The sequence below is a fragment of the Panthera tigris genome, chromosome F2 (assembly GCF_018350195.1).
Source record: "Panthera tigris isolate Pti1 chromosome F2, P.tigris_Pti1_mat1.1, whole genome shotgun sequence".
Lineage (NCBI taxonomy): Eukaryota > Metazoa > Chordata > Mammalia > Carnivora > Felidae > Panthera > Panthera tigris.
The window spans coordinates 81,829,652-81,856,534 of record NC_056676.1 but is presented as its reverse complement, the minus strand read 5'-3'; the positions used below and the strand labels follow the sequence as shown (position 1 = coordinate 81,856,534).

General features: G+C 49.5%; 1 protein-coding gene and 1 pseudogene across 1 annotated transcript; one reads left to right on the top strand and one right to left on the bottom strand.

Annotated features, from left to right (window-relative positions):
* The first annotated feature begins 2,595 nt into the window (after nt 1-2,595).
* LOC122234906 lies at nt 2,596-10,104 on the top strand (annotated as a pseudogene).
* ZNF623 (zinc finger protein 623) lies at nt 9,195-21,070 on the bottom strand. The gene is made up of 2 exons (XM_042973283.1): nt 20,999-21,070; nt 9,195-13,025 (listed from the first exon to the last, which is right to left on the bottom strand). The coding sequence occupies exon 2, from the start codon at nt 12,946-12,948 to the stop codon at nt 11,437-11,439; it is 1,512 nt and encodes a 503-aa protein (XP_042829217.1). The 5' UTR covers nt 12,949-13,025; nt 20,999-21,070; the 3' UTR covers nt 9,195-11,436.
* Nucleotides 21,071-26,883: the final 5,813 nt, after the last annotated feature.

Genomic DNA, 26,883 nt, shown 5'->3' with positions numbered 1-26,883 from the left:
GATCTCGCAAAAGAGGAACTCTGTATCCGTAAAACAGCCACTACCCCCCACTCAGTCCCTGGCAACCATTATTCGCCCTCTGGTCTTAATGGTTAAATGCCTCACATTAAGTGGAATCGTGCAATATTGGGCTCTTCGTGACTGGCTTCTTTCACCTGGCAGAAGTCCTCCCCTCTCATGTTGCAGCCTGTGCCCGGAATTTTGTTAAGATTGAGTAGTGTTCCATTGTATGGATAAGCCACCCTTTGTTTATCCACTCATCCCTTGAGGACAGCTGGATGGCTTCCATCGTTCGGCTGTTGTGAATAACGGTGCTGTGGACTGGGTGTGCAAGTATCTCCGCACGTCCCTCCTTTCGCTTCCTTATGTACCCAGAGGTGGAACTGCTGGGTCGAATGGTAATTCTATTTAAACATTTTTGAGGACCAGCCATACTGTTTTCCAAAGGGGCCGCACCTTTATATTCCCCCCAGCAGCGCACGAGGATTCCGATTTCTCCACATCCTCGCCAGCACTTGTTACTTATTTTTCACACTAGCCATCCCAGTGGGTGTGAGGTAGCATCTCATTGTGATTTTGATGTTCATTCACATAGTGATTAAAGATATCAAATGTCTTCTCGTGTGATTATTGGCCGTTCAAGTATCTTCTTTGAGGCGCTCTTGGGTGGCTCATTTGGGTAAGTGTCCAACTCTTGATTTCAGCTCAGGTCAACATCTCAGGGCTTCTTCACTTGATCTTAGCCAAAAGGTCGAGAAGCGGTAAGATCTCACGGCTTCTTGAGTTCAAGCCCCATATTGGCTTCTGGTGCTGACGGCACAGAGCCTGCTAGGGATTTTCTTCTCTCCCTCTCTGCCCCTCCTCTGCTGGCACTCACGCTTTCTCAAAATAAATAAATAAACTTTAAAAAAAGCCCCACAAATATCTTCTTTGGAGAGATGTTTGTTGAAGTCCTTTGCCCGTTTTCAAATTCAGTTTTGTTGTTGCTGTTTTTAGGAGTTCCTTATATATTTCTGGGTATTAATCTTTTATTAGATACGTGATGTGCAAATATTTTTCTCCCATTCGGTTGCCTTTTTATTTGTTGATAGTGCCCTTTGATGCACAAGTTTTTAGTTTTGATGAAGTACCATAGATCTATTTTTGTTTTTGTTGCCTGTGCTTTTTGGTGGCGTATCCAAGAAATCATCACCAGATTCAGTGTCAAGCTTCTCCCCTATGTCTTCCAGGAGTTTTATGGCTTTAGCTCTTAAGTTTAGGTGTTTGATTCATTTGCAATTAATTTTGATGTTTATTTTTATTATTTATTTTACTAGTTAAGAGACTTTAGTAGCTATAATTACAGTGCTTGTCGAAATGAAAACTGGAAATAAGTATACAAAACAGTTGATTACCAATCGTGTATTGAAAGCAGTAAGAGGTTCCACGACACCAAATAAACCAGTTCTGAGGATTTCCCCAAGATAAAGTTGAGCGGCTCCAGCTTCTTCAGTGTTTATCAAAATAAGAGAGAAAAAAGTAGAGGTTGTTGTTTTGTTGGCAAACCTGACCCTTGCAGGCTGAGGGAGTGAAAGCACATGTGGACGGGGGGGGGGGGGGGGGGGGGGGGGGGGGGGGGTGGGGGCTGCCTTCTGGTTCTGGAGCTGATTGGATAGCCAGTCCAGTCCCTCATAGAGCCTGTCCCTGCTGGTGGCACAGGTGGCCCGAATGTACCGGTTCCTGTGGCACAGTGAGTGCAGGCCCAGCTTGTCCATAGACTCGGCCACCTTCATGGCCTTAGGGAGGTCCTGGTGGGCGAGGCCCGGCGACCTCGGGTCAGCGGTCCACGGGGACCACCCCTCCCCACCTCCCACCCCGCATGGCCGGGGCGCACGGGCGCACACACCTGCTTGCTGGCGAACACCAGCCGGACGGCATCCCTGAGCTCGTCCCCCGCCAGCATCGTCACGAGCTCCTCACGGGCCTCCTTCACGCCCTCTCTGACCTTGCTGTCCACCAGGAGGATGAGGCCTTGTGTGTTCCGGAAATAGTGGCGCCACAGGGGCCGATCTTGTCCTGGCCGCCCACGTTGCACACGGTGAAGCTGATGTTCTCATACTCCACGGTCTCCACGTGGAAGCCTGTGGTGGGAATGGTGGTCCCCATCTCACCCAGCTTCAGTTTGTACAGGATGGTGGTCTTCCCTGCAGCGTCCAAGCCCACCATGAGAATGCACGTCTCTCTTTTTGCCAAAAAGGCCCTTGAAGAGGTTTGCGAAGATACTTCCCATGCTGGAGACTGGGGTGGGGGCAACACTGGCTGGAGGGCCCCTCGAGGCCACTGCGAGGCTACTGCTCCGAGCCAGCCGTTGCTTTCGCCCCCACCCGCAGTTAATTTTTACATAGTGTTAGATAAGGGCCCAATGTCCCTTCTTTGGCATGTGGATGTCCAGTACTCCCAGCACCATTTGTTGAAAAGACCGTCCTTTCCCCACGGAATGTTCTTGGCACCCATGGTAAAAATCATCTGACTATATATAGAAGAGTTTATTTCTGGGCTTTGCTCTACTCCAATAAATGTCTGTTTATGCTACTACCTACACCAGATTTTATACCCATGGAAGCTGGAGGTAACCTGGCCCCAACAGGTCAAGTCCATAATACTGTATGGTTCCATTTATATAACATTGTTGCAATGACAAAATCATAGACACAGAAAACCTTAACAGTTGCTAGCTGAGAAGGAGGGGTTGAAGGCAGAAAGGAAGTGAGTACGGATATAAAATAGTGAGAGTTCTTCCTGGAAAGCAACTCTTCTGTATCTTGAAGATGTCCATGTCAATCTCCTGGCTGTACTGTTGCACTGTGGTCTTCAAGATGCTGCCATTGCCATCGGGGTAAACAGAACACGGAAACTCTGTATTACGTCTTACACACGGGCATGAATCTACCGTTACCGCAAAAAGTAGAAGATTAAAAACGTGACTGTGGAGGATGCCTGAGCTAATTACATCAGCCTGGGCTCCAGTAGGGCCACCCCAAGGGCTGTTAAAACCCCCCAGGTGATGCTGAACCAGAGCCAGGGCCAATCTTATTTCTCCTGAGGTCTCTACCTCGTTCCCTCTGCACGGGACACAGCTGCCGTTATCCCGGTACTTGCCGAACGTCAGGCAGCTGGGGAGACCTAGCCCACCAAGGGGGAGTGGGGGACCCCCAGAGGGCTGACCTAGAGGGCTAGAGCCATCCCAGGAAGAGCTGGGAGAGGGTACAGACCCCACACAGAAAGCACAGCGGACCCGGTTCACAGACGGGAGACCCTCCCCGGGAGGGCACACGCTCAGGCATGTGCCTTTGGCTCCTTCCCTTGGTGCAGGGACAGTGGCATAAGGAATGACTGGATTCCAGCGGTCCAGCGCAGTGGGAGACCTCTTAGCCCAAGTCCTGATCAAAGTCCCTGTAAACCCTGGGGTCCGTAGACTCTAGCCCCAACCCCCTCTCTCCCACCTAGGACTACACGCGCTCAGCTCCCCCCTTCTGCCACTTCCCAACAACTTGGTCCATAGCACGTGCCCACCACCACCACCCCCCAGTGCAGGAAAGACTTAGCTGCTGTACCACCCAACCCCACCCACCACCACACGGAGCCTGTAACGGAAAACATTCCAAATTTGACGACAATAATAAATCCAAAGCCAACAAATTCGAAACCAATAAACTCCAATCCGGATAGTAACAAAAACACAGCAAGGCACGTCATAACCAAATGGCTGAAAGCCATGATGAAACCTTTTTTTTTTTTTTTTCCTTTTTTAAGTTTATTTATTTTGAGAAAGAAGCCCAAGCTGGGGAGGGGCAGAGTGAGAGGGAGAGAGAGGGAATCCCAAGCAGGCAAGGCACAGTCAGTGCAGAGCCCGACCCAGGGCTTGAACCCACGAACCATGAGATCATGACCTGAGCCAAAGTCAGACAGTTAACCACCCGAACCACCCAGGCGCCCCTCGTTGATAAAAACTTAAAAGCACTTAGAGGCAAAAAAGACATTATGAAAAGAACAAAGGCAGAACGACTGCAACATTTTCATCAGAAATAATGCAAGCCCGGGGCGCCTGGGGGCTCAGTTGGCAGAGTGTCTGACTTCGGCTCAGGGCATGACCTCATGGTTTGTGAGTTCGAGACCCGTGTTGGGCTCTGTGCTGACAGCTAGGAGCCTGGAGCCTGCTTCGGATTCTGTGTCTCCCTCTCTCTCTTCCCCTCCCTCACTCATGCTCTGTCTCTGTCTCAAAAATAAATAAGCATTAAAATTTTTTTTAATACACTGTATTTTTAAAAAATGTTTATTACTTTATTGAAAGAGAGAGAGAGAGAGAGAGAGAGAGAGAGAGAGAGAGCACACATGTGGGAGGGGCAGAGAGAGAGAGAGAAACCCAAGCAGGCTCTGTACTGTCAGTGCAGAACCCAATGCAGGGATCAAAGTCACAAACCATGAGATCATAACCTGAGCCAAAACCAAGCATTGGACACTTAACCAACTGAGCAACTCAGGCATCCCTCCAAGAAATACACTTTAAATACACTGACATACATAGATTAAAAGAAAAAAGTACAACTGTATCCTAGAAGCACTAATCCTAAGCCTAAAACAGCTGCATTAGCATCAAATTTTGGGTTTTTAAAAAACACCAAAGATGGATACTTTTTATTTTTTATTAAAAAAAAAAAAATTTGGGGGCGCCTGGGTGGCTCAGTCGGTTAAGCGACCGACTTCGGCTCAGGTCATGATCTCACAGTTCTTGAATTTGAGCCCCACATCGGGCTCTGTGCTGACAGCTCAGAGCCTGAAGCCTGCTTCGGATTCTGTCTCTCCCTCTCTCCTTGCCCCTCCCCCGTTCTCTCTCTCTCTCTCTCTCTCTCTCAAAAACAAAGATTTAAAAAATTTTTAAAAACTCGGCAAATCTAAATGTTTATGTAACTGAAACCAGAGGTGCAAAACACATAAAATTTGACAACATCAAAGGAGAAAGACAAATCCACAATTATAACTGGTGAGTCCAACATACCTCTCTCAGTGACAGAAAAGTAGAAAGAAAATCAGGAAAGATACAGAACACATGAACAAGCCTATCAGACAGACTGACCCGACGTGCACAGAATCCTAACACCTGACACCAGCAGGATGCAAGTGTGTCACAGGGGCACGTGGGGCACTCAGCAAGATAAGCCACCATCTGGGCTGCAAGACAAGTATTAAATCGAAAAGAGTTAATACATGGAACATGTTGTCTGATTAGACAATGGAATTAAACTAGAAATCAGTAATAAAAATAACTGGAAAATGCCCCAAGTATTTGGAAGTTAAACAGACTTCTACATAAGTCATAGTCAAAGAAAAACTCCCAAGAGAAATAGGAAACTAGGAATGACGATGAAAACAACATATCAAAATTGACGGAGTGCAGCTGGTATGGTATTTAGAGGAAAACTGCTCTCGGTGTTTACATGAGAAAAGAAGAACGATCTAAAACGAATGACGTAAGCTTCCACTTCCATAAGCTAGAAAAGGGAAATTAGTTCAAAGCGGAAGGAAACAAATAACGATTCTATTTCGATGACACAGAAAACGGACAAACAATAGAGAAAAATCAAGGAAAACAAAAGCTGTTTCTTTGAAAGCAGCAATAACATTGGTAAATATCTAGCCACATTGGTCAAAAAGTAGAAGATACCAATCACCAATACCAGGAAGGAGGGAAATCATTTAAAATGTAACTAATTCTCTCCCTCTGCCCCTCTCCCCTGCTCATGCACTCTCTCAAAAAAAAAAAAAAAAAAAAAAAAATTGAATTTCTAATTTTCTCAGAAAGAAATCCCCAGGGTTTCACTGGTGAAACCTATCACACATTTAAGGAAAAAATAAATTACTATGCAAACGACTTCAGAAAATAGATGTGGGTAGGATGCTTCGCCACTCTTTGAAAGCAACATTATCCTGATATCAAGACCAAACAAGGATGTCTTCTCATCACTTCTAACGCAAATCGTACAAGACGCTGTAGTCAGCGAAATAAAGCAGGGGGGATAAGGTCTATAAAAATTATACAGGAGGAAGGAAAATTCTTTGATTATCTGCATAAGAAATGCCAGAGAATCTAGAAAATCATTCATGGAACCAGTACGTGAATCCACCTGGGTTGCAGGATGCAAGGTCAGCATAGCAAAATCAAATGTATTTCCACACACTAACAAGAACAATTGGAAAATAGATTTTTCAAAACCGAGACAGAACTCAAGAAACATAAACAAGAGATGCTTTTTCCATAGTGGCGGTTCGAGTGGCCAAAGCAAGATAGGTCAGTCAGAGTGGTGGTCATGGCCCTGGAGGTGGCAAGATGGATGACAGGGACAAGAAAAAGAAACACAAACCTCCTGTGCCAACTAGAGTGGGGAAAAAGAAGGGACCAGATGCTGCCAGCAAGCTGCCACCGGTGACACATCACACTCAGTGCCGCTTAAAACTACCAAGGTTAGAGAGAGAATGACTCTCTTCTCAGGGAGAATGAGTTCATTAGAGATCAGGAACAAACGAAGCCTTTAGAAGAAAAGCGAGAGGAAAAAAAATCAAAGGTGGACGACCTGAGGGGGACCCCAGGGTTGGGAGGAACATTGGAAGAGATCATCAAGGGCAATCGTGCCATCGTGTCCACATCTGTGGGCTCAGAACACTGTGTCAGTATTCTTTCCTTTGTAGACAAGGACCTCCTGGAACCAGGCTGCTCAGTCCTGCTCAACCACAAGGTACAGGTCATCGATGACACAGATCCCTTGGTCATAGTGATGAAGGTAGCAAAGGCCCCCAGGAAACCTGTGCTGACACTGGGGGGTTGGACAACCAAACTCAGGAAATTAAGGAATCTGTGGAGCTTCCTCTCACTCATCCTGAATATTATGGAGGGATGGGTATAAAGCCCCCAAAGGGGGTCATTCTCTATGGACCACCCGGCACAGGTAAAACCTTATCGGCCAAAGCAGTAGCAAACCAAACCTCAGCCACTTTCCTCAGAGTGGTTGGCTCTGAACTTATTCAGGAGCACCTGGGTGATGGGCCCAAACTCGTTCGGGAATTGTTTTGAGTCGCAGAACAACACGCATCATCCAGCGTGTTTATTGATGAAATTGACGCCACTGGAACAAAAAGATAGGACCCAAATTCCGGTGGTGAAAGAGAAATTCAACGAACAATGTTGGAACTGCTGAACCAATTGGGTGCATTTGATTCAAGGGGTCACATGAAAGTGATCATGGCCACAGAGCAAATAGAAACTTTGGATCCAGCACTTATCAGACCAGGCCGCACTGACAGGAAAACTGAGTTCCCCTCGCCTCATGAAAAGACTATGAAGTGCATCTTTCAGATCCACACGAGCAGGACGACGCCGGCCGATGATGTGACCCTGGACGACTTGATCATGGCTAAAGATGACCTCTCCAGGGTTGACATCAAGGCAATCTGCACGGAGGCTGGTCTGATGGCCTAGAGAGAATGCAGAATGGAAGTAACAAATGAAGACTTCAAAAAGTCTAAAGAAAATGCTCTTTATAAAAAACAAGAAGGCCGGGGCGCCCAGGTGGCTCAGTCGGTTAAGCGTCCAACTTCAGCTCAGGTTTGTGAGTTCAAGCCTCGCGCGTTGGGCTCTGGGCTGACAGCTCAGAGCCTGGAGCCTGTTTCAGATTCTGTGTCTGCCTCTCTCTCTGCCCCTCCCATGCTCGTGCTCTCTCTCTCTCTCTCAAAAATAAACATTAAAAAAAATTTAAAAAAGGAATCAGGAAAAAAAAAAAAGGCCCTCGAGGGGCTCTACCTGTAGTGACCACATTTGCCTTCAAGGAAACGGTCGGGAGCGTCCCGACTCCTCAGAGGGATGAGGCTGGGAAGCCGCCCGGAGGAACCCACGTTCCAGCTGATCTTTCTTAGCAGAACTTCCCGTGTCCCTTTCTGAGCTGACATGTAGGGTGCCTACTGGGCTGCCTTCACGTGTTGGCCACGTGCGGTGCTCCCCCCCAATAAAGCAAGCTCCTCCTCCTCAAGAAAAAAAAAAAAAAAAGCACAAACTAGAAAAGTTTGGTAAACTGTAGACTTAATAAAATGGTTTTTAAATCTGATCTTTAAAAGATACCATTTGGGCTAAATGGGTGGTGGCGATTAAGGAGGGCACTTGTTTTGAGCACTGGGTGTTACATGTGAGTAATGAATCACTAAATTCTACTCCTGAAACCAACTGTTACACTACATGTTAACTAACTAGAATTTAAATACAAATTTGAAGGAAAAGAAAAAAAGATACCATTAAGAAAATGAAAAGGCAAGCCAAAGATTAAAAGTATTTGTAATGAATATATATTTGGAAAAAAGACTCTTGCCTACAATATAGAAAAGACTCTTACAAGTCAGTAATAAGACAAACTACCCAATTTAAAAAATGGGCAAAAGGTGGGGCACCTGGGTGGCTCAGTCGGTTAAGCACGTGACTTCAGTTCAGGTCACGATCTCGTGGTGAGTTTGAGTCCCGTGTCCGGCTCTGTGCTGACGGTTCAGAGCCTGGAGCCCACTTTGGACGCTGTGTCTTCCTCTCGCTCTGCTCCTCCCTCCCCCCCCCCCCCCAAAATAAATAAAACATTAAAAGACGTTTTTAAAAACGGACAAAAGGTGTGTAGCCACATCACAAAAGACGACAGGTAATGGCAACACGTACACGAAAAGATGCTCAATGCTATCACTGGCGGACAAATACAAGTTAGAAACACAAATACACCATCACACACAACTAGGATGGCTTACATTTCAGAGGAGTGTGGCAGGAGTACGAAATGGTACAATCACTATTGAGAACTTTTTGGCAATGTCTCATAAAGTTAAAAACACACTGGAGCTTCTGGGTGGCTCAGTCGGTGAAGCGTCCGACTTCGGCTCAGGTCATGATCTCACGGTTCATGAGTTTGAGCCCCGCGTCGGGCTCTGTGCTGACGGCTCAGGGCCTGGAGCCCGCTTGGAGCGGTGTCTCCCTCTCTCTGCCCCTCCCCCACTCACGCTCTGTCTCTCTCTCTCTCAAAAACACACATTAAAAAAATAAATAAAAATAAATAAAGTTAAAAATACACTTATAACTCAGAAAGTAAATTCCTAGGCATTCACTGAAGAGAAATAAAGAGGCATTTCCAAATAAATACTTTTACACAAATGCTCATAGCAGTTTTATTCGTAAGAAATCTGGAAACCCAAATTTCTATCAACATGTGGATGAGAACAAATGGTTTGTCCACACAACGGAACACTACTCGGCAGAGAGATACCGAAACACATAACTACTCGGTCGAGTCCTTAAAACATGCTAAAGCAAAGGAAGTGAAGACACGCAGTATTATATACTGTTCGGGTCCATTTAACGTGAAGCCCTACAACAAGCAAAACTAATCTACACTGACGGAAAGCGGTCACTTGGGACCAGGGTAGGATTAACCGGGAAAGGGCAAGAGGGAACAATGCTGTGTGATAAAAATGTTAGTTTTCTTTATTCTAACGGTGGTTACACAGGTATACGGTTTCTCAAAACCCTGTACACTTTAAATAGGCGTTTTACTGTCTGCAGACTGGACCTCACCAAAGGTTACGCGAGTGGTCCGGTACTCTCTTCTGTACCACGTGAAACATCTCTAGTGATGAGGAGTTTTCCAGAAGATGCAGCGCTGTATGCCCCCCTTGATCACTTACCCCTGGAGGCTTCTAGGGTTGCTGGAATTTAAGAACTCAAAATCTGCCCTCACAGGCAAAACAAAATTGGTTTAGGTCATTTCAAAACCGGTCGTTTTGGTTCATGTCAGAGAAAAGAAATTCAGAGGCAAACAACCGTCAAGTTCTGCGCTGTTAACTACCGTGCCACGAAAGCTGCGAAAAGAGGAGTCCACCACCTCCCTGTCCTGCAGGGTCCTCTCCAGGTCACTCTCTTTCTCGAGCTGCCATGGTTCTTTCAGTCCCGGCATCACCTCTTCTGTGAAGCTGTCCCAGACCCTCCATGCCCAACTAGTCCCCTCCTTACCTGCGTCCTACACAACCGGGGACTTCTACTTCAACACTTAACGCTGTGTGTGATCTGTCTTCCCCAGCAGACTGAACAGCTTCATCTGTTTTCCTAGGGTTCAGCACTGGTCCTTCTAAATCACTACATTTTCAAATAAATGACAAAGTGAGCCACAAAGCAGGTGGAGAGACCAGAAGCGATGAGGTCAATCACGGAACTGAGACAAAACCTCGTGCGGTGCGTTGGATCAGAGCGGATCAGAGCGGATCAGAAAGATACACAGGCAACCAAGTGAAGACAGCACTCCCCAAAACCAAGTGGACAAGTCAAGGGTGAGCTCTAAAGGCAATAAATATGAGGCGTGCTAGTCTTACACTAGCTGTTGCTTGCAACTTCTAAGGACAAGCAGAAGGTATCAACAGGGCTGAGGGACAAGATACTTCCTGTAGACCAGTGAACTATGCTGTTACGAAACAAGAACCAAAAATTTCAAACATAGCAGTACAGAAAGGACAAAGCAAGAGAGGTGCCAATCACACGCAGATGTGGGGTGTGCTCTTTATTGTCCTGCACCAGATACAGGGACACATAAGTCAGTCAGCTACGGTCATGTCCTTAAGGAGCCAATAGGGTAAGGATGACACAGATGGTAGATAAACAACGTAACTTTGACAGAACAAAGGGCAGTAACAGAAGTGCTCCCAGCAACACAAGCACAGAGGGAGAGTGGCTGGCTGAGCCTGACGCGATACCTGAGGAGTCGGTCAGGTGTGGGGCAGGGAGCACTCAAACAAGGACAAAGACGAGGAGCAGCTTGGCCAAGTGGGAGCGTCGAGCAGTTAGCGTCGCCACAACACCAGTCACGTGGCAGGTGGTTACGCAGTGGATGCAACTTCAGGAAGCAAAAAGGTCTTAGAAAGCAGGAGTGGGAGCTTGGGAAGTATCCTAAGGACGACAGGGAGCCAATTTGTGGTTGTAAAGAAGAAAGATCTTTCTCAACTTGCCTTTTTAATAGATCAAAATTTACTATGTAATATTCTCTTAAGTATTGAGATTAGATTCAGAATTCTGCCTTAAAAAGGCTTTAACTCGGGGGTGACCTGTAATTGTGCAATAAAATACAGAACCTTCTCTGAGACCCAGCTCCTCCCCCAGCACCGTTCCAGCCCAGAGTCACTTGTGCAGTCTCGTGGCTCTCCTGAGGTCACACATTCCTAGCTGAGGACAGCAGCCCAGCACCGCTGCACGCCAGCAGGGGACAGCCCACTCTGAAAGCAGCCCCGCCTAGGACTTTGGAAAATGCTGACACATCCCGAGTCACATGAACGGAATCACGTGACCTCGTGCCGCTCCCTTCTAAACATCACCCACTGAGTTGGAGAATGGCTATTTTATAAGTCAGCTGTACATTCCCCGTGACCTGCAGACTTCTCACCCAAATGTATGGTGGTCTTATTCAAGGGAAGTCCCTCCTGGTGAACACTTTGATTATTTTTAAAGTTTGGGGTCGAGCTGAAATCTTTCCCATACTGACTACATTCATAGAGTTTCTCTTCAGTATGAATTTTCTGGTGTTGAAGGAAGTTTGACCTCTGAATAAAGCCTTTCCCACAATAACTACATACATAGGGCTTCTCTCCAGTATGAATAATCTGATGTAGAAGCAGTTTGGAGCTCTGAATGAAAGCCTTCCCACAGTCCTTACATTCAAAGGGCCTATCCCCAGTGTGGATTTTCTGATGTTCAGTGAGATGGGCTTTCTGGAGAAAGGCCTTCCCACATTCCTTACATTCATACACTCTCTCTCCAGTGTGGATTTTCTGGTGTCGAATAAGGTACGAACTCAGAAAGAAAGCTTTCCCACATTCATTACATTCATAGAGTTTCTCTCCAGTGTGAATTCTCTGATGCTGAGTAAAGTTTGACGTCTGGCTGAAACGCTTCCCACACTCATTGCATACATAAGGCCTTTCCCCAGTATGGATTCGCTGATGCTGAATAAGCTTTGAGCTTCGAATGAAGGCTTTCCCACACTCGTTACATTCAAAGGGCCTCTCTCCAGTGTGAATTCTCTGATGTTCAATGAGGTCTGAGCGATGACGGAAAGCCTTCCCACACTCCTTACATTCGTACTGTTTCACCTCTGTGTGGATCTGATAATGTCGAATAAGGCTTGAGCTCCTAATGAAGGACTTTCCACATTCGTTACATTCATAGGGTCTTTCTCCTGTGTGAATTCTCTGATGGCGAATAAGCAAGGAGCTCTGACTGAAGCCTTTCCCACACTCCTTACACTCGAAAGGCCTCTCCCGGGTGTGAACTCGCTGGTGCCGAACCAGGTCTGAGCTGTGATGGAAGGCTCTCCCACACTGCACGCATCGGAACGGCTTTCCTCCCACATGTGCCCTCTGGTGCTCGGCGAGTTCTGCGTAGTGAATGAAGTCCTTCCCACACATGTTGCACACATAGAGTCTTTCTCCAGTGTGAGCTCTCTGATGCTCAGCAAGGTGGGAGCTCTGGCTGAAGCTTTTCCCACAGTGCTCACACCTGCAAGATTTCTCCCCAGAATGAGCAATCTGATGTCCTACAAGGTCTGCGTTAAATGGGAAGGTCTGGCCGCAAGTCTCACACTGGTGGGCTTCCCGTTCCACAAGCTCTCTCTGGAGGAGGAGGAGGTTTGAGCTCAGAACTGGGCTTTCTCCTGATTTACTGCCCACCCGAGCTGTCTCTCCTGCTTGGATCTTCCAGTGGGTAACTGTCACCTGCCTGAAACCTCCCTCCTGAGGGGGACAGCTCCGCAGGTTCTGCCCTTCTGGGTTTCCTAACAGCTCCCCTAATCCGGGTTCGGGGAGTGTCTGAGACTCAGTGGCAGGGGGCTCCATCACTGTGAGTGTTTCTGCCATTGTCTTAGGCAGATTTCCATCCTCAGAAATTCGGGCTCCAGAGTCACCTTCTTTGTCACAAGTTCCTAGGTCAGAATCTGAAATAAAGGAGAAAAGATCATCTTTTCCCTTTATCAACAGACAGGAATCTGCTGGAGCAGCGGACGATAACACACATCCAAAGAGTGGGAGGGAGGAATGTTTCCCCTGCTCACACTCCCCACCCAACATGCGGACATCCCAGCATGCATCTCAGCCACCTGCCTCACCCACTTGAGAAGGCTTCTCTGGGGTTCCACCTCCAACACCCAACTCTGGGGACAGACTAATGGGGAGGGATGTGGCTTGGATCCATTAAAAAATTAAGACATATTTCCAAAGAAACAAAAGTATTGACCTTGCCACCCCTTCACTGTCCTCCCACTCCTCTGTACCCAGCTTAGATCACATGGTCTATGGTACCGTGTTTCTCTTTGGTCATATTTTATAACCATCTTCTTGCATATTAGTCCTAACTCTCCCTGCCCCTCCTCTACCACACTTTCGTGGGAAAATCCCGATGTGGGTTAAATTCCACTTGCTTCCTGTTCTGCGTCTGCATCTACACCAACTGAGCTCTCTGTACATTTACAACCCCTTGCCTACCAGGGCCCTGAGAGCCACCAGCAATCTCTACTTTCCTTATTCTCCTACGAGACCACCCCTTTTGTCCTCTCTTCCCAAATGTCCAATACTCCCCCTCCTCCCTCTCAGCTGATGCCCCTGCTTATTTCAGTAAGACAGAAGCAATGAGAGGACAGTGTCAACTTTCTCCTACTGCATCTACCAGCCTACCTGTCTATACCCACATCAGGCCCTCCCTTCTTATATGGTCACACTGCCCTTGATCCTGGGCACTACCTGGGCACTAAAACCCACCCCTCTCATCCGCTCAATGACACCAAGCCTCCCCTGCACAAGTCTAGAGCTGGAATGTTCACAGCAGCACCATTCACAACCTCCAAAATAACCAACAGAGAGATGGATAGACTGAGGAGTACTCCCACAAGGGAATGATACGCAGCAATGAAAGAAACCTGCTAAATACAAAAGCAAAGATGAATCTCAAGATGCAACGTTCAGCAGAAGGAGCTGGTCACAAGAGAGTTCGTACTGTAGGGTTCTGTTTATATCAAGTTAGAAGAAAACAACAGACAAAAGTGATCCGTGTGGGAGAACTAAGACCCTGATGACCTTTAGGGAGAAGGTAAGAACTGGAAGGGGACGCAGGGGCACAGGGTGCCGATGGCCTACATGGAGCTCTGCGTCCCGCTGGTCTGTTGCTGTGGGAAAGCTTGTGCAGTCAGGGGTGCCAGGGTGCCATGCCCACTCCCGTCCCCAGCTTTGAAATTCTCACACTGGGAACCAACTGTAGGCAGGACTCTGCCTCCCCACAAGGTCACGACCCTCCCTCTGAAGGCCCGCTCTTAGCTGTCCATCACTTGTGACAACGCGCCACAAACACAGCACAAGACAGCACATCTGACACCTCACACCTCTGAAGGTCGGAGCGCAGCCCAGAGTGACTGAGACCCCGGTTCAGGGCCACACAAGGTGTCAGCCAGGCTGAGGTCACATCTGGAAGTGCTGGGAAACCTGTTTCCAAACTCACTCAGATGTCAGTAGCAATCAGTTCCTTACAACCCCAGGACTTTCCCTGAGTCCTTGCCAACTGTCAGCTGGAAGCTGCTGTCAGCCCCCAGGGACACCTGAATCTTTCAGGCAGGAACAGTGCATAGAACCCCTGACTTCTTTTCTGCCACCAGCTGTAGAAAACTACTTTCCAAGGGCATGCATGACTAGGTCAGTCCACCTTGAGAGCCTCCCCACCTGACACCAGCTGACTCGGGACCTTAAATACAACCGCGAAATCCCTCCAAGGCAGCTGGGAGGAGGTGTGTGCCCCTTAGGGGCCAGGGACCTTGGACGGCCGTCTCAGATGCCTACCACGCCACAGCCAATGCTTGGCCAATCACGGGAACCCAGGGCGTATGTCCTCGTCTCCATCTGGGGCACCTGCAGTGTGGTCCCAACCCCACAGCTCCACTGGGAATGGCCGCAGCCTCAGTTTCAACCCCCCCGCCTGATCCAGCCCCTCTCACAGATGTATCACCTGAGAACTCTACAGAGTAAGTCCACTTCCAGGGAGCTCCACCCAAGGTGACCCCAAACAATCACTTCTTGCCCCCAGTCTGCACCAGTGGGAAGCAGACCTTGCTGCGCAAACCTGTGAAGGGACGCCCTCCAGACCCATCTTCAACGTGGCCATCAAGGACAAGGACCTGCCTCTGAGGGCGAAGCTGGGGGCCGGGTGGAACAGGAGCAGAAGGAGAGGGAGCGACCAGGCAACACGTGCTCTCTGGCCCGGGAAGGGCGTCTTTTCAACACGATTTTCTCTTTGATGCGAACCGCAACTTGTACAAAGCGCACACATCTCGACGAACTCCTTGTGACGCCTGTTTAACGACACCGGGCCAACACAGAACGTTTCTGTTTTCCCAAAGGCTCTCCCTCCAAGGGCAACCACTTCTGTAAGTAAAGGAGAACTGTGCCCATTTAATGGCTCAGTCAGCAGAGCCTGCAACTCTTGACCTTGGGCACGTGAGTTCAAGCCTGATGCTGGGCACAGAGTTTACTTAAAAATGAAAAAATACAAACACGACGTTTCATTTAAATGAAATCATACGTGTTTGTGTCTGCTTTTTATTCGGCACACACCCATTTTTTTTGAGTTATAGCTCACAATCTTAAACGTGTTATTTTGAGAAACAGCACAAGAGTGCGCATGCGCACAAGTTGGGGAGGAGAGAGAAGCCCAAGCGGGCTCTTTGCTGTCAGCGTAGAGCCTGATGCAGGGTTCGATCCCACAAACCATGAAATCACGACTGAGGGGAAATCCAGAGTTGGACACTTAACTGACCGGGCCACCTATGCACCCCTAAACTCACCATCCTGAAGTGCACAAGCAAGTGTTTTTTAGAATATTCCTCAGATTGCAAAACCACCACCACTGTCTACCTCCAGAACATTTCCATCGCTCCCCCAGCAACGTATCTGCTTTGGCTCAGTACCACGCCCGTGAAAGTCATCACCACGGCAGGCAACGACAGCTCACGCTCTCCAGTGACACGCAGCATACCGCTGCACGAACAGGTCACAATTCACTTCTCCACCTCTCACGAACGCCTCAGGTGTCTGTGGTCTGGATGACGATTAAAGCTGCGGAAAACACTCCCGGAGATGCAGGTCGCTTCTGCCGGGTATACACCCAGGAGTGTGACTGCTGGCTCACGGGTCCTAGAACTGCTTCAGTGGCCGCCTGTTCAGGACACGTTTGCAGATTCCACTGGGAACCCGTGCAGGCGTAGCATTCAGGGAGGCCAGGACTCGCGTGAGTTTTGAGTACAAACGACTGCACCGGCGCCTGGTGGAGAAAGCCACGCCCGCCCATCTGGGCCAGAGGAAGTGACTGGTGTGTGGGACAAAGCAGTGGGGGAGAGGGTAAGCTATGGCCGACCGAAGACTGCCCAGCATCCCTGCTTCCCACCTAACATCTGAGCGGGCACGTGGCCGCCCAGCCAACGACTGCACTCGGTCGAGGCCCGAGGTCGGGTTCCAGCCAATGACACGGGAAGGGAACGGATGTGTGCGGGGTCCCTACCTCCACCCATGGTGACATGTGGATGTGGCAAAGCAGCCAGGCTCCCAGAGCCCTTGAGGGCCAGAGCCGCCTAGGTAGGTGAAACGCACGAGAAGTCAAGTTTTTTGAATCTCTGTTATGGCAACTTGAATAATGCCTAAGTAACGCTAATAAACAAGCCGAACTCAGACGCGGTGCTCCCAATGATGAAAAAGAAACTGAGCCCACGTACCAATAACTGGCACTGAGGCCAAGGAGCTGAGCACAAGTGTGTGTCAGGCACTACGTCCGCGTGAGGTCTGCCAACACGGTTCCCCGCAGCAGCGCCGCTCGGCACAGCGCGGACCCGGGCCACGCGAGGCCGGCCTGCTGGCGCTCACTGACCGTGTTCTCCTGAGCCAGCTCACTAACATGATTTAAAAATATCTTGCTCCTGCTCATAAAAATTACTTTTAACTAGTTAGTTTTTAAAGGTACGAGATAAATTATGCCAACTGAGAAAACGGAGACAATGGAAAGACTGAAAACAGAAAAATAAAATGACCTTTAAACCTAAGATTACCAGTTAGCATTTTCTGATATTTTTTCTGCACTAGTATTTTTATGAAATCAGGACCATACGGCTCAGTTTTACATCCTGTTCTACTTTTGCATCCTTTTAATTCTTAGCCACTGCAAACGTAAGATACATCCTGTGAGAGTATTTCAAATAATAAAGTGTAGGCGATATAGACACAGAAAAAACCCCCAGCAATTCAACAGGTTGCCCCCGTTAGCTGTTCTGGTTATACGCATTCGCTCACACTTTGCTTGCACAAATGCCGTGCACTTGTGCAAAAACATATCCACTTACTCAGGCACACACGATTTTCAAAAATAAGAACGGAATTCACCATCTGCAACCGTCCCATTTACAACAGATCCTGCGACGCTCCAGTCCATCCACACAGATGTCACCTCGTTCTCTGAAGGGTTTCACCACCGTAGGTAGTGACTGAATCCCTATTCGGATCTGACACGAAAGGCACATCCGTCCCCGTGCCCCTGGGGTGCCACGCTGCGCCCCTGGTGTCCCGAGGAAGCACGTTCCCTGAGGTATTCTGCCCACCTGCCTGGGGCTGTCTGCCCCCCAGAGATGGAGGGAGTCAGCAGGATCCGAGGGCCCCTCCCCTCTGAGCCGCCAGGGCTTCCCGGCAGAGGGCGCCACAGTCTGCCTGTTGCTCTGGCCCAGCCTCTGCCAGTGGGAAGGCGGCGGTGGGCTCAAATGCCTCATTGGTTCAGAGCTCAGAAGGGGAGGAGGGGCACTATTTATTAGGGCCCCTCGAGCCCCACCAGGCACAGTGCCGAGCACCTGACTCCCACTGTGTCACGCGCTCCTCTAAGCCTTATGAGGCAGGTGTTCCCTGGGTATTTACTCTAGTTTACAGATGAGAAAACAGAGGCTAAGGGAGAAAGTCCATTGCCCAAGGTCACTAAACTAGTAAGAGGCAGCACTGAGGTTCAAATCTCGATCTGTCTTCCTCCAGCGCCCATGTCCCTAACGCAAAAGATTTTTTTTCCCAAGTGCTATCTGTCGCCGTTACGGATGCTATGCTTTGCTCGGATCACGTGGAATGAGTATTACAGAAGTAAGCTTATAGATTAAGTCTTACTTATCCTAATTAACAAAGGTGGCAGTAAAATGTTGGGGTTTTGTTTGTCTTGAAAGTAACGTCCTGTGATTTTTATGCTTAAAAGGACTGTTGAACTCCCTGCAAACAAGCTTTCATCTGTCTACAAAAACACAGCTTTAAAAATGTGTTTTTTGCCTTGCCTGGGACCCTGTGATGACAGCTGAGAGCCTGGAACCACTTTGGATCTGTCCCTCCCTCTCTCTGTGCCCCTCCCACGCTCAAGCTCTCTCTCTCTCAAAAATAAAAATATTTCAAAAAAAATTTTTTTTTTAATTAAAAAAAAGGGGGGACACCTGGGTGGCTCAGTTGGTTAAGCGTCCGACTTTGGCTCAGGTTATGATCTCACAGTTTGTGAGTTCGAGCCCTGCATCAGGCTCTGTGCTGACAGCTCGGAGCCTGGAGCCTGCTTCGGATTCTGTGTCTCCCTCTCTCTCTGCCCCTCCCCCACTCATGCTCTGTCTCTGTCTCAGAAATAAACATTAAAAAAAAAAGTGTTTTTTAATGGTGTTCAGAATTTTTTTAACGTTTATTTTTAAGAGAGTGCGAGCACGCGTGTGCATGCCAGGGGGGAGGGCAGAGAGAGAGGGAGGGAAAGAGATAATCCCAAGCAGGCTCTGAGCTGTCAGCATAGAGCCTGACAAGGGGCTCAAACTCACAAACCGTGAGAGCATGACCTGAGCCACCCAGGTGCCCCTCATATTTTTTTCTTAACATCAGAGAGCTAAACCTTGCTTTGAATAAACATTTATCTGAAAATCAGCCTTCTTTCGGTTTCTGCTTAGCTGTTTTCCTCTGTGAATTCAAGCAAAATTACACCGATACACTTTCACTTAAAGAAACCTGAGTGACATGCACAAAAGGAAGTAAAAATACAGCATGCTTTTGACCCCACAACACACTGAGCTAACATGGCCCACCTTTCTGTTAGAACACATAGTATCTGCTGGGTAAAATGTAACACGTGTAAACACACACTTGACGTTGAGAGAGAAGGGAAAATCCTTGGTGTTGGAAAAGAAGTGGGATCTTAACCTGGAGCAGGAACCTGTGAGCAATCCCAAACGGCCCTGGGGTGGAAAGAGAGGGGCACTGAGGCAGGCACTGGTCAAGGGTACCGTGGCCCCGGGCTCCCAGAGTCGCTGTCTGCGGCTTACAGCCTAAAGAAAGGAAGCACTATGCTGTCCGAGCTTCACCATTGGTAGTAACGGGGGCAAGGGGCACCTGACCGAGACACGAAGCACAACTCCTGGGGAACCTGCACCTCTGTAATTAGGGAGGAAACGGAGAAGCTGGTACGTGCCGGTCACTCCGCAAGGTGTCTTGTTTCTAGTTTCCTCGTGTTCGCCTCACAACTACCCAGGAGGTCCAGGCTGGTGACCGGCTTCAGGCCAAACTAGCTGCTGTCCCCTCCTCCCCACCCCACCCCACAGTCCTCTGGTTCCTGCTCCCGGGGCTCTGCCCGAGGATACTGACGGCCTTCTCCTCTCCCGACAAGTCCAGTGACCTTACGCCAGTCACCTTCCACGACCTGAGGCGGCAGTGGACATGCCTGACGGCTCCCTGAACCGCTTCGATGGCACTGCCCCGCTCTGGGTCAGCTGCTTCCCCCACCGCCCCTTCCACCTGTGGCTCGCGATTGTCGTCTGGGCCTTTTCAGCTCCGTCCTGTCTCCACATCACCCCCAAGACCTTTCCAGGAGTCAGCCATCCATCCCCATCACTTCCGGAGAGGCCGGGGCTGCGTGTGCAGGCTTGTGAAAAAACGGAGCAATCCCTCCCCCTAATTTTTCTCCACATCTCCCTTAAAAGAGATTCTGTGGTTCTTGGCGTCGTGAACACAGTTACAATACTACATCTCTAACAGGGTCAAAGGTTCCATATCTGTGGACAGGGAGCAGGCTATCACCTGAAGACTAGGTTAGATGAGGATCTCGGATCCCATGCGGGCAAGAGACACTTATCTCTATCATTCACTGGGACTGGCTCACGGGGAAAAAAAGACATGCCAAAGAGCGATTATGAGCACAACCTCTACACACAAACTTGCTGAGGTCCAAGCCTGCCTCCCGCTAACATTCCTGGGAAACCTCAGGCGTGCTCCCGGCCGAGGATCTCGACACCATGAAGTAACCAGTCTCTGAGGGGGGGGACGGAGGGGGCGAGGGTAAACCGTTCCTGACATCAGCAGTCAGCCACTGGGATTGATAGACTTCTAGAGGGATGGGAACCCTTAGGAAAGAGCTAGAACAGCGCAGCCAACCACTTCTCCACGCCAGAGAATTCTTCAGGCCCAATTCCCTTTGCACCCTACCCCCGCCAGGGCACGGGGTGCCGGCTCTGCACCCCCACCAGCACAGAGGCCCCAGAGAGAGGGGACAGGCTGAGAGCGCAACAGCAGCGCTACCTGCAGCCCTCACCTCCTCCCCCAGGTCACCCCGGAGGAGCTAGCCACTTGAGCACTGCGGCGCAAGGCGCTGAAGCTGGAGGCTCCACGGCCTGGGACCCGAATATCTGCTCCCATGACGGCCCCCAGGGAGAGAAGGTGCGGCCCCGGCAGCCGCGCGGGAGAGGCCGCGACGGCTGCTCGGAGGCGGGCTCACCGAAGCCCCGGCTCCTGGACTCCCGCGCGAGGCGGGCCGCGCCCGGCGCCCACGACACCTGCCGGCCTGGCGGACCCCACCGCCCCCGCGCCCGCCCTCCGCCGGACACGACCCACTCACCCCGCGACCAGCGGTAAAAGCACGACCCGCCGACAAAGCCCGCAGCGCCGCCCGCACGCCGCGGCCGGAAGTTGGCCGAGGCCCAGCCCCGAGAACTTCCGGGGCCGCTCTAGGTGCAGCGGGGCTGACGGACTCTCGCTGGTGCGCACTTCCGCCCGGGCTCGTGTGTGTGCGCGCGCGTCGCCGCCGAGACGAGGCCGGTGTCCGGTCCCCGCGCTCCCGCACCCCTAGTGCCGCCCGTTCCCGAGCGTAGATGCGCTCGAGGGATTTCGTTGCCGGCGAGCTGTAAACGCTGGCGTCGGCGCCGGGTGGAGCGCGGATCCCGACTCCAGCGGGCGGAGCCCGGGGCCTCTCTTCGCGGCCGCTCCGGGGCAGCCGGTGGTGGTGAGAGCCGACGGCCGCGGCGCCGCAAGGCCCTTACCGGTGGAGACGGAAGCCGCAGCAGCCGGGGTCGCGCTCTTACCTGGCTGTGTGGCTCGTGCTGCGGGGGCACAAGTAGCCTCCGGACACGGTCCCGCGGAATCGGCCCCCGCAACTCCCCCCCGGAAGAGCCGGTGTCGAACGGCCGGGCCGGGCCACGCGGCGGCGGCGGGCCGGTCGGGAACTACCGAAGCCACGGCGGTGCCGCGGGCGCTCCTGCCCCGCCTGCAGGGGGTGCAGAGGACCCCTGGTAGCGAATGGAGCACAGCGTTAGGAGCGCGCAGGAGCCAGGAGCAGATCTCCTGCCGGTCCCGGGAGCCGCTTGAAAGTGTGGGCAGGCGCGGCAGGAGCACAGTTGTTGGTATCGCTATGTGCGTGCGTTTTGAGCACTCACGGAACCGGCGTGCCAGTCATTGTGCAGTTGGCTGCTTTTACTCGGCATTGTTTTAAAATCACCCCATGTTAACACACACAGTGGGTCTGGTCCACCCACTCCCACCGCATTCCGCCGTGTGTCTACACTGCTCCCCACCCCTCCTTATTGATGAACGTTCCGTGTGTTTTCTACTCTTCTCTGTTGCGAGTGATGGAAGAGAGCACATCCGCGTACGGTATTTCCGTGTCTGAGCAAGGATTTCTCTAGGCGACAGGTCTAGAAACGGGATCCAAATGTGCAGATTTTAGTGTTAGCGTGTTGCCACGTTGGCTTTTCAGTGGCTGTCCTAACTTTCGCTCCGTCTATCGCAGTGGGAGACTCCGTTCCCTGCAGCTTCACCAACCCTTATCTGGCCTGAAATTGGCCGATCTAAGGGGTGAAAAGCAGCATCCTGGTTTTTGTTCTCAAATTCAGTGAGACCTAACTTAGCAGCAGATGCATTTGTTTTTAATGAATACATGTGATAAATAGCTCTGCCAAATGTATCCTCCTACGTGACCTCCACGATCCAGACAGAACATCTCCATCCTCCCAATGCTCCCCTGCACTCCTCCCCCCAGGGTCTCACCCCTCCAGCTGCTTCAGTGAACCGACTGATTTGCTAGTCAGGCCAATCCCTCGTGCTTATTAGCCCTTTGAGCCTCTTGTTAACGGACTAAAATGACCTTGGCCCGCTTTTCCGCTGAGCTTGTCTCTTTCCTTGCGACTAGGAGCTTTTTAGGGTGGGTACAAATCGTGTGCCTGCTACGTGTACTGCAAACGTATTGCCTTTATTTTCCCACAGTTCTGTGTGCCCTTCACTAACCCTGGTGCCCTGGGGTCTCTTTTCCTTTGTGATGTTCACTGTCCGTTCCTCTCAGAGAGGGTTTTTGTTTTTGTTTTTGTTTTTTAAGATTTTGAAGTACTCTCTACACACACGTGGGGCTCGAACTTACAACCCAAGGTCAAGAGTCGCTGGCTCCACTGACTGAGCTGGCTGGGTGCCCCTTTTCTCAGGGAGGTTTAACGCTTTTACTTTCCATGCTTAGGTCTTCCAGCCATCTGGAATTTATTTCTGAATATGATGAGATGTTGGAATCTGAGTCTTTTCCATATGGTGAGCCAGTTTCCCCATAAAGTGAGTTAAACACCCCGCCCTTGTACACACTGTCCTGTCGGAGAAAAGTGTCTTGAGAGTAATTGTATTGAAAAGACACGACGGGCGCCTGGGGGGGCTCAGTCGGTTGGGCTTCCAACTCTTGATTTCAGCTCAGGTGACGACCTTGTGGTCATGAGATCAAGCCCCACATCCTGGTCTGCGCTGAGCACGGAGCTCGCATGGAATTCTCTCTCTCCCTTTGCCCTCCCCCCACGCACTCTCTCTCTCTCTCTCAAAAAAAAAAAAAAAAAGAAAGAAAAGAAATGAGTGTTGCAGCCACAGTGAGTGGAGGTGTGTGAGTAAACTTTGAAGTGATGGCCTCATGATACATAGGAGGTTACACACAATGTAATCACGCGATGCAGGTTGTCAGCTGGCCAGCAAAGGAGGACTGCACAGAACCCCCCCCATCCCTATTTGAGACTTGGCGGTGGGGGGGGGGCGCCTGTGTGGCTCAGTCAGTTCAGCATCTGACTCCTCATTTTGGCTCAGGTCATGATCTCACAGTTCGTGGGTTCAACCCCTACACTGGGCGCTGTGCTGACAGCAAGGAGCCTGCTTGAAACTCTCTCCCTCCCTCTCAAAATAAATAAACTTAAAAACAAACAAACAAAAAAAAGATTTAGGGAGCGCCTGGCTGGCTGGCTTGCTCTATAGAGCATGTGGCTCTCGATCTCAGGGTCATGAGTTCTAGCTCCACGTTGGGGGTAGAGATGACTTCAAAAGAATTCAAAGAGACTTAGAAATAGGATGATGTTGAAGCTAAGGGGTCAGAGCAGAGCCAGACCTCTCCCAACCTTCAGCACAGGCCTGGGGGACCCGTGAAGCAGGGCTGGTCAGTGGGACCCTGGGCTCCCCGCAGAGGAGAGGGAGGCTGGCTGGGAGTAGAGCCTTTCCTGGATCTGCAGGGGCAGTGGGGGCTGTCCTGGCTGAGGCCTCCAGAAATGCCACCTTCACCCAGCACAGGCGCCCAAGAAACAGCATATGCTTAATCTCAATTCCATCCAAAACCTCGCTGGGGTTGCATGGCTTCTCTTACAGGCCCGGCTCCCAGGAAGGACACTGTGAGGATGCCTGGGGGGTTAGCACTGTGGGAGGGCCACCCGCCTCTGCTCACCAGGCTCCTGCGGGAGTTAATTCCTGTTGCCTGCTGCCCCCCCCCCCCCAGACTAGCTCTCTGATGCTGGAGTCTGGCTGCAGAGCCCTCGTTGCCATGAGAACTTAGTGGCAGATGAGAAATGCCATGGAAGGGGACCAGTCAGCTGCCTCAGAGACCCACCCTCTGCTTAGCGGCTGGCAGCTGCCCCCTCCCTGCATTGCAAGGTGGACCCTAAGCCCACGTCTGGGTTGTGATGACTATCATAATAGCCCAGCCAGAGCAAGGTTTTGGAAGCAAAAGAAAATCTGAAGGAAGTTGAGGAAGGACGATATTCACAAGGGGTGAGATGCGGGGAGCGGAGGATTCACAGGGAATTGTATGTAACAATCAGAAGTTGGAAAAGGGGCTGTGCCCCTGGGCCCCCTCAGCAAGGCAAGGAAAGCTTCCTGGAGGACAAGGCCTCACAGATGCCTGAGTGGAGACAGGACTGGCTCTCTTAAAACATGGACAAGATTGGGGTGCCTGGGTGGCTCAGTTGGTCGGGCGTCTGACTTCGGCTTTGGCCATGATCTCACCGTTCCCGAGTTCAAGCCCCGTGTCAGGCTCTGTGCTGACAGCTCAGAGCCTGGAGCCTGCTTCTGATTCTGTGTCTCCCTCTGTCTCTGCCCCTCCCCCACTCATGCTCTGTCTCAGAAATAAACATAAAAAAAAAGTAAAAAAAAAAAGTAACTCTGTTTGCCACTTGGAACCATGATTTGCTCTTTGGGAACTTTCCGCTGTCTTGCTTAGGTCTTCAGCCTTCCAGTATCTAAATTAAATACATGTGAAGCCCATAGTCAGCACTCCTATCACATGTCCAAGGCTGATGACAAGGTCAAATGTGATGTGGTTTTCCAAGACGTTTCAGCTTTGGGCAGATCCAGAAAATACTGTGTTTGATCTAGAGAATGTCATTATGATCAGTACAGTTAAAGTCAGGTCTCCCTGTGACATGACATGTCGCACAAAAAATGCTCCTGCTTTTTTGGCCAACATTTCTGGCTCGTTCACTTTTATTTTCTCCAACCATATCGGTGCCAGTGGTATCTACTTGCCCTCAATAATTTTTTAAATCAATCCCTAAAACCGTATTTTGCTTGTTCCCAGTCCTTTCCTTAAGTCAAATGCATGTTTCATCTATGCGTACATATATGTAGATTTAAGACAAATATGAATTGATGTTGCAAAATATTCCTCAGCCACTATTGCAAATCCTGCATTAATTTCTGGGTACTCTTAAAATCCCAGATTGGAACAGGAAGGAAAGCAAGAAAGATCTGACTCGCTAGTTTACCTTTTTCCTTACCTAAGTGCCTCCACCATTCAACTTCCCGTGTACAACCCACAGATATCCTGCTCTTCAAAAAAAAATTTTTTTTTTATTTTTGAGAGAGAGACAGAGAGACAGAAAGCAGGGGAGGGGCAGAGAGAGAGGGAGAGAGAGAATCCAAGCAGTCTCCATGCTGTCAGCATAGAGCCCAACTCGGGACTCGAACTCACAAACTGTAAGATCATGACCTGAACTGAAATCAAGAGTCTGACACTTAACCAACTGAGCCACCCAGACACCTCAACAACCAATGTGTATTATCTATAATGATGAACTTCCAAAAATGAAAATGAAAACTTGGTAAGTATTTCACTGATTTTACTCATTTTGAAGTGGCTCAGGTTTTGACTTAAGTGAAAAGTTTTTTTTTTTTTTTAAACCTTGAATTTGGGGGCACCTGGGGCTCAGTCAAACATCTGACTTTGGCTCAGGTCCTGATCTCAGGGTTCACGGGTTCGAGCCCCACGTTGGACTCTGTGCTGACAGCTCAGAGCCTGGAGCCTGCTTCAGATTCTCTATCTCCCTTTCTCTCTGTTCTTCCCCCACTCATGCTCTCTCTCTGGTTCTCAAAAATAAATGTTAAAAAAATTAAAAATAAAAATAAAAAACCTTGAATCATATGCACGGATTTAAAAGATTGTTGAAGGCAAACCTAAGAAAATGGAAATAAAATGGTTAGTATAGAAAAAGGTGAACCAGCCAGAACTTAGGCTGGAAAACTAGATGTATTACTGTGTCATCTATGGAGCATCGTTTTATCTGTGCTTGAGGTGTGGCCTCAGTCGTGCTGTTAATGCTCCTTAAAATAACTCAAAATCAGGGTGTTTTTTGATTTAGCCCAGAGATAGAACACCTTGATGAAATATGGATCGATTTTGACCTTGAATCTCTCCCTGCCTAAGACACATCCCGGAATCTGGGGCTAAACACTAAAGGAATTAGGTTTGGTGTTGAACAGATGTGGAAGCTCTAAGAGAGAAGGCACACAAAAGGTGCTCACAAGAACCGACTGTCTTTCCTAGAAAAGATCAGTTTTGAATTCGTGCTGCCTCAGCGATTTGATATGAACTGTTATTGGTTGTTTCTGATATTTGTAAAGCTGACCGAACCCTAAAGAGATCTAAGGTTGATAATTCCACTTTCAAACGGAATTTTAAAATGGATTGTTTACTTTTAGAGAAAGTGTTTTTCTAAACTGACAGAAACAGAACATGAAACACACAAGAGTTACATTCCAATAAATATGTGAAATGGAAACAACGAGAAACAAAAATGTTTGCATGACCACCAAGGAGAACATTCTCACAAAAATAAGCCCAAATGTAATTTTAGTAGAAATGATTTTCTGATTGTTACAGATGAAACTATACTACCAAGAAGAGTTGTAAATAGGGGTGCCCTGGGAGGCTCAGTCAGTTGAGCG

Bases quoted from the DNA above. Each gene is read 5' to 3' on its own strand.
- ZNF623 (XM_042973283.1), bottom strand. From the start codon at position 12,948: ATGGCAGAAACACTCACAGTGATGGAGCCCCCTGCCACTGAGTCTCAG.